This window comes from Austrofundulus limnaeus, unplaced genomic scaffold (genome assembly GCF_001266775.1).
Source record: "Austrofundulus limnaeus strain Quisiro unplaced genomic scaffold, Austrofundulus_limnaeus-1.0 Scaffold48, whole genome shotgun sequence".
NCBI classification, from domain to species: Eukaryota; Metazoa; Chordata; class Actinopteri; order Cyprinodontiformes; family Rivulidae; genus Austrofundulus; species Austrofundulus limnaeus.
Window position 1 is genome coordinate 892,114 of NW_013952450.1, and position 7,210 is coordinate 899,323.

Here is a 7,210-nt window from a genome sequence, read left to right on the forward strand (position 1 = left end):
ATATATATATATATATAATCTTTTAAATTATTCTGAATGTATGTTCGACATTAGGAGCACAGTTTTCCAAAGATATGAGGCCAAATTCCTTTTACGTATCTGAATATGTTGAAGAGATATGGCAGTAAGGGGGTAAATAAAAACATCTGTATGGYTTTAGCCAGATAATCAGAAAAATATGTGCGTTTTTCACAAAATGGCTGGCATTAGGACCTCAGGGACAATAAGCTAACCGCTTCGATGCCAGGGGAAGTTGGCGAGGCAGGGATCACACTGTGCACAACATGACTGACGTCTACCAGACATCAGACTAATGTCAAACACCACAAGACAAGCGTGACGGTGTCGCGAAGAGCAGGACACGTTATGTACGTATTTATCTTTGTGCTCGTTTGCGTGCTACACTAACTCAAAATGGCTGGCTTTAGGACCGCTAGTTGCACCAAATCACTAAAACATCAAGACCGTGATTCTAAGGCTTATGTGTGTCTACAATCGTCTGTCTCGGCACTAAGTGTTCATAGAAGAAATATAAGTTATTCTTACCGATATCAGTACATCAGTTACCCGATGATGTCTTTGAACGCGACAGATTTTACTGTGAGAATCGCTGATTCCTGTTCGGCTCCCAGGTAGCGGGCGGCGCTAGGACCCYGATGACATCAGCTGTCGGCTAGCAAGCCAAGTGCAGCGTTTAACAATGACTTGTGTTATTTGCTAATACGATTAGTCACATTATAAAGACACCATCAAATTTCTGACAAAATGCAGAAGCAATATTAAAGTTATGTCACGTAAATGTACTTGATAATTTGCCATTTGTGATGTGGAGAGGGGGTGAACGGAATGGCGAAAGTACGACTGTTCTCGGTAACAAAGCTACAAACATTTGTCAAATCTAGCTAAATAAACCATTAATGTAATACGTTTTAAATAAATGAACATTTAGTGTTTTTTTTTTCATTTTTTTTTCTTTCAGCAGTTGTTATTGTTATAAGTTATAACAGAGGCGGTACTAGTTTAAACAAGTAGCCCAACAAGACGGAAGTATTTGACTGCTGCACATTTCCTGTTTCCTAGCAACAAGCGCAATGTTGAAGTAGAGATGGAGGAAAGAAGAGTTGGATCAAAAAATATGATTTGTGTTTAAAAATAACAGTTTTTTTAAACATTGAATGAAGTTTTGTGTCTGATAGCTTGAATTGAATCGTGCATTTTCAGGTATTTAATTTTACGTATTTTCTGACGTAATTCAGTTTTTAAAACGACATATCTGGCTTTGATGCAATGTTTGTTTAGCTAGCCGTGCTAGTTGGTAGGCCGCTAGCGTCAGCTTGCAGCTGTTTTCAGCTGATGACAGTAAACTTGTTCGCCCTTCACATAAAAAAAACACGGACACGCTTGTTTATTTTATTGTCTTAAAACGTTATTAGAGGTTGATTGAAAATATGCGCAGCAAGACGCTTTGCTCTTTGTCTTTCAATGCGTGCAGAGATGCCTCTAGTCTGGGTCATTACAGGTTTGTAAACACCTTGATGCCACAGGGTTGTTGCAGGCTTGAAAAGTATGGCATTTGCTCTAATATATTTTGAAATCTGAATACGAAATTTGAAAAGAAAGTATTTTGAAAAAGCATTGTGTTTTCAATATAGTTTAATCAAATATTTAATCAAGCAGAGCAAGTTTAAAACAAGTTAAACACTAGAAGATGGACGAGGTCAACGTGATGCCACATCAAGAATTAAGTTTAAGCTTTTAGCCGGCTGTACTTTGCTTTTTGATGTACTGCCTGAGAATGCCCAGATACATGCATGATATTCATATATCATCATAGGTGTTAAAAATACCTAAATAGTAAGTGCCAAGTAATAAACAAGTTACTCAGTCAATGATTTGTATTTATGTCAACAGCTGCTTTACATGTTACCAGGGCTTAAAACAAGAAATTGAACTCCAAGTTGCTCCAAGTGATAGAAGCCTACCTTACATTGTATCACACGTTGTAAACACTGAGAGCAATGTTTCAGTTACAAGTTTCCGCCATTAAAACATCATGTTGTACTGACAATTTGTTGTACCATAACTTCATCTGTAAACAGATGACAACCTGTTTATCTTTTAAATGTGTCATTCCCTATTCATCTCTTCTCTATATTCACTGCAGTTGTTTATGGTGTTCAGAGCATCGAGAAGCTTGATCACTATGTAAAAAAATTTAATGCATAAAATAAAAATTTGCACTTTAACATAAAAGATGAGAGATGTCTCATCAGATATTTGAAATGGAGACTGTAGCTATGTTATCATTAAATGTTAAATATTGTTAGATTGTGTTAAAATGTAAGCAGTCTAACCAGTGGTGAGTTTAGGTGGGAAATATTTTGTGTGTTTTCAACTAGGGTTGCACAATATATGGCAAATATATCGGCATTGCAATATCAGTGTGCACAATATTCGTATCGCAAAGGATGGTTTGGATTTCAATAATTGCTAACTAATGTATTTCAGGAGTTTAGAAGTTGTATTTTTCATGCTAATACAATATTTAGCCAGTAGGACAGAATCTAACGGCAGCAAAACCTCACACCAGACACAAATGACGTTGCCAAAAAATGCTAAAGTTCACATGGAGTAAGAAGTACAGATTAGAAAGGGAGGAAAGAAAAAAAGACATATATTACACCTGATATCGTCTTCACAATATTTATCGCCATCGCAAGATTTTCTAATATTGTGCAGCCCTATTTTCAACATGAATATTCATCCCATGTTGGCTCTTAAAGACATTTTAGAACCAAGTTGCTGGAATGAAGTTTTCTGATTTGTTGTTTTGCTACTCCAAAGCTTTCTGTGAATAGTCTGTAGAAGCTATTTCAGCTACTGATCAGATGCAAAACAACATACTGATTRTTAAAAATGTGTTACATGTAATAATGCCCTCCCCCCCAATATTGTCTTGCAGGCATCTCTTCTGTCTTCAGCTGCTCCGTTTGCCTACTTGTGCCAAATTCAGGGATCTACTAATTGTTTGGAAACAGCTCTCAACATCCTCTGTGGTCTAACCGTCGTGGACATTCCTTGAMACATATCGTAAAGAACTGGCTTCCTTTTAAATGGACTAGAAAGGTATCCAATGCATTTCCATCTGGCATATTCACACTGGTTTTCATCCTGTGCGCCTTATTCAATCATTGTTTTGTGATGGCAGTGCAGGAACCTAACAGAACAACGGGTTTTACTTGCAGACAATGTGGCATGGTATGTCCCAATATGCCCGGTCTACTCCAGCACATGGATGCTCACCATCAACAAGAGGAAGAGCGTAAATTTAAATGCGATCAATGCGGACGTGGTTACAGGCACGCTGGCAGTCTAACAAACCACAAAAAGACTCATGAAGTAGGTTCTTTTCAGTGTAGCATATGTGGGAAGGAAAACTGGAATGCCTCGGCCCTGAAGAGCCATCTCCGGAGCCACACATCATTTAAAAAGTATTCCTGTGCAGAGTGTGGAAAAGCTTTTCGTTTGGCAACTCAGCTCGCTACACATGAGAGGGTTCACCTTGCCAGGAAACCAAGAAATCAGTCATTTGGAAATACAGACATGGGATATCCCACACACGAAATTGAAAACGATGAGCAGTGTGAATTTACTGAGAAGCTGAACAAYGTTGGGATTTCTGTAGAAAACAGTCCATGTGATGACAAAATCAATGATTRTAATATACAGATGGAGACGTGTGATGATTCTATAAACAGACCGTTCAGGTGCGACCTGTGTGACAAGTCATACATACATCATCGCAGCCTGATCAATCACAGGAAGACTCACCAACTGGGAGTGTTTGAGTGCACCGTGTGCTTCAAGTCCTTCAGTAACATGGCTGCTTTCTACAGCCATCAGAGAACTCACAAAGCAAGAAGCAGGACGGACCTCAGTTTGACGGTCGACCCWAACACAACGCTGGACCAGCTGCCAAAACACAACCAGGACGCTCCAGTTAATTTTTGTCATTTATGTCAGGTRCTTTTTCCCAATGAAGCAGAGTTCCAGGAACACATCCAAATGCACAATTCTTCTGCTCTGTCATTTGGGCTTCAGGATACTTTGTCAGATAAGCTAAATGCATCATACGACAACAGTATTGCTTCACCGGAGTCTAGTTTTTGTGCATCCCCTATAAGTGGCATACCTTCCATTTCTCCAGTAGTTAATTTGAGAAACTTTGATCCCCCACAGGAGCAGATAACAAGTAATGGTCATGGGCTTTTGGACTTTTCCACTGATCAGAAACCATCTCCCAGTGGATCTCAGGGAGAAGCGCCTGTAATGGACATAACCGCCGAGAGTCCCACACACACGCCATCGCAAAATATGGGAGAAACCTCAGCTGTGGAGTCTGACAAGCGCCCCTTCAAGTGTCACACCTGTGGGAAGAGCTACCGACACTCAGGGAGCCTCATTAACCACAAAAGGTCACATCAGGTTGGGATTTACCGGTGTTCCGTTTGCAGTAAGACTTATCCTCACCTGGCCGCTCTTAAAGGACACCTTCGTCTCCACAAAGCTCAGCCGTCATCTTTCCACCTCGCTGCAGAGGGAGACTGGCTCTCCTCTGAGCCGCTGACTTCAGACAACCAGCAGGGCTGCTTCTCTTCTCCAAACGAGCGGGAAGATGGCGCCCGCTCCGTACTCGGCATCGATCAGGAGGCTGGAGCTGACCCCGGAAACGGAGCGTTTTACCAGGAGCAGTTTAACCAGGACTTCTCCCAGGACACAACAGCACATACACCTCATAAAGAACGAGTCGCACCAATGCACATGTGCGCCGACTGCGGGGAGACGTTCACAGATATCGCAGGGATCAAGTCTCATAGTTGCCCTTTGCTACATCAGCGACGTGAGACTGCTGGAAGCGAATATTCCAACGATTTAAATTTTCAGTCCAATAATGCTGTTTGTGCTCTAGAAAATCCAGGAAGTAATGTAGAGATGCACGGCCTGAATGGTAGCCAGTATTACYTTGAACAGAATTTCCGCGAAAATGCAAACAGCGCTCAGCCGTACGCCGGCAGATTAGATGATCCCGACGAGGAGGATGATGATGGAGATCATTATCAGTGCTCAATCTGTGGCAACAACTACAGCAGCATGAGGGCTCTCAGAAGCCACCTCCAAGGACACACGCAGGCCCACGATGCTCGGCCGAGCTCGGGTCCTTCCTCCCTGTCCTCCAGTGATGGAGTGAAAGATGACGAGCCGGGGGAGATGGTGATCTGCAGTACATGTGGGGAAAGTTTTGCAAGCAGGCAGGACTTGATTTCACATCAGCCTCTACACAACGAGGACCAGGCGGATCATGCAAACGGTTTACCTCTGAACGGAGACGTTTCAAAAAGTAAAGGGGAGGCACAGATCATCTGTGGCAGCTGTGGCGTCTTCTGTTCAAGTTACGATCACCTGGACAACCACGACTGCACTTCAGAGACAAAAGATGCGTCCGTGTGCGTCAAAGAGGAAATAAAAGTCAACAGTGTCATCCAGCCCGAAGAGACACGTCTCAGCAGACCGACTGTTGGTGGTGAGCATCGTCAGTACAGGTGTGATCAGTGCGGACGGTCTTACAGGCATGCAGGTTCCTTGCTCAACCATAAAAAGTCCCACAAAACAGGTGTGTTCAGATGTGTCACCTGCCAGAAACGCTTCTACAACCTGCTGGCTCTGAAAAACCACCAGAGGTCCCACTTTGACATTAAAAGGTTAGTACCAATGAATAAAAATGAATTGCAAAATTATCATCATGGTTTTACCCGCGCTGCCTCACGAATACAGATTTAACTGTGTGTCTTTTGTCTTTTTCCCCAGACACGCTTGCCACGAGTGTGGGAAAGCCTTCAAAATTCAAAAGCAGCTCTTGAACCACCAGAGGAGGCACAAAGAGAACCGAGCCAAAATCCAGGAACTCAACAATCAGATCCAGGCGCTCATGCAAATGAACGGAACCAGAGCAGAYGGAAGAACGGCGTCCTCGGCTCCGAATGCCAGTCAGCCGTTCACCTCTGACCGGCGCCGCACGCAGTCGCCTGGAGGCGGGGGGCAACACTCACAGTTGGACACCTCCGTGAAACTGGAGCGTGATCAGCGGCCTTTTGCGTGCAACCAGTGTGGGCGCACTTATCGCCATGCAGGAAGTTTGGTCAATCACAGGAACTCGCATAAAACAGGTGAATACTGCTGCTCCGTTTGTAACAACACCTACTCTAACCAGCTCGCAATGAAGAACCACTTACGAACCCACCTTGCGAATAAGAAGCACCTGTGCCAGAACTGTGGGAAAGGCTTCAGAGGGAACAAACAGCTGCTGACTCATGTCTGTGCAGACCTCAGGAAGGCCGGGGCCAGAGGCAGGTGGAGTCTCAGGCGTAAAGCTTTTAAATGCAAAAAATGTAAGAAGACCTTTATCTCTGCTGACCAACTGGCTGCCCACACCTGCGATGGACCCTCACACTGCAGAGATTCCCAATCAAACACGTCGCTCAATAAAGAGGAGCGGCCGTTCAAGTGCAGCTTATGTAATCGCACCTACCGCCACGCCGGCTCGCTGCTGAACCACAAAAACACCCACAAGACCGGACATTTCAGCTGCACCTTCTGCTCCAAACCCTTCAGCAACCCCATGGCTTTACGCAATCACACCCGGATCCACACGCAGCAGAAGAAGTACGTGTGCCTCACGTGTGGGAAGGCCTTCCGTCTCGCCAGCGTCCTACACAACCACCAGAAGGTCCACAATCGGGCGCTGAGTCACTTCGGCTGTCCTTCGTGYGGAAAGAGCTTCCAGGGCAGGTCTGGCCTGAAGAGGCACCGCTGCCACAAAGGTCAGGGGAGCAACACGCCATCTGGAGTCCAGCAGTCTGAGAGAGCCAGCAAATGCTTCATGTGAGTTGGCAGCTTAAGCCTGTTAGTCATCATCTTTTTACAGGTTGTTGCAGTGACATCAAATTCATCAAATAAGATTGTTCCTTTTATAGGGATCCATGATTAGTTGTAACATTAGACTTTATTTGATAAAAATTTATTTTAACTGTAAAATAAAGACTAAAAATACTGTAGGCTGTAATTTAAACTAAAAGTTTAAAAATATATTACACGGACAGGCCATTTTATTTACACACAAAGCATTCTGGGTAAATGATGACGTGGATAGGTC

General features: G+C 43.6%; 2 protein-coding genes across 5 annotated transcripts in view; one reads left to right on the plus strand and one right to left on the minus strand.

Moving 5' to 3' along the window:
• znf668 (zinc finger protein 668) overlaps positions 1–648 on the minus strand; it is a 5,183-nt gene extending 4,535 nt beyond the window's left edge. Inside the window, exon 1 of the mRNA XM_014008154.1 lies at positions 547–648. The gene's annotated coding sequence lies outside the window, so the exon portion shown is untranslated. The remainder of the gene's footprint in view (positions 1–546) is intronic.
• znf646 (zinc finger protein 646) overlaps positions 89–7,210 on the plus strand; it is a 10,834-nt gene continuing 3,712 nt past the window's right edge. Inside the window, exons 1-4 of one of the 4 annotated variants that reach the window (XM_014008150.1) lie at positions 1,080–1,221; positions 2,963–3,126; positions 3,209–5,759; positions 5,866–6,939. In XM_014008150.1, the coding sequence (XP_013863604.1) occupies positions 3,256–5,759; positions 5,866–6,939 (3,578 nt within the window). In that variant the 5' untranslated portion in view covers positions 1,080–1,221; positions 2,963–3,126; positions 3,209–3,255. Of the gene's footprint in view, positions 369–1,079; positions 1,222–2,962; positions 5,760–5,865; positions 6,940–7,210 lie in introns of those variants that run through there. The other 3 variants (XM_014008151.1, XM_014008148.1, XM_014008147.1) reach the window with 3 other exon arrangements.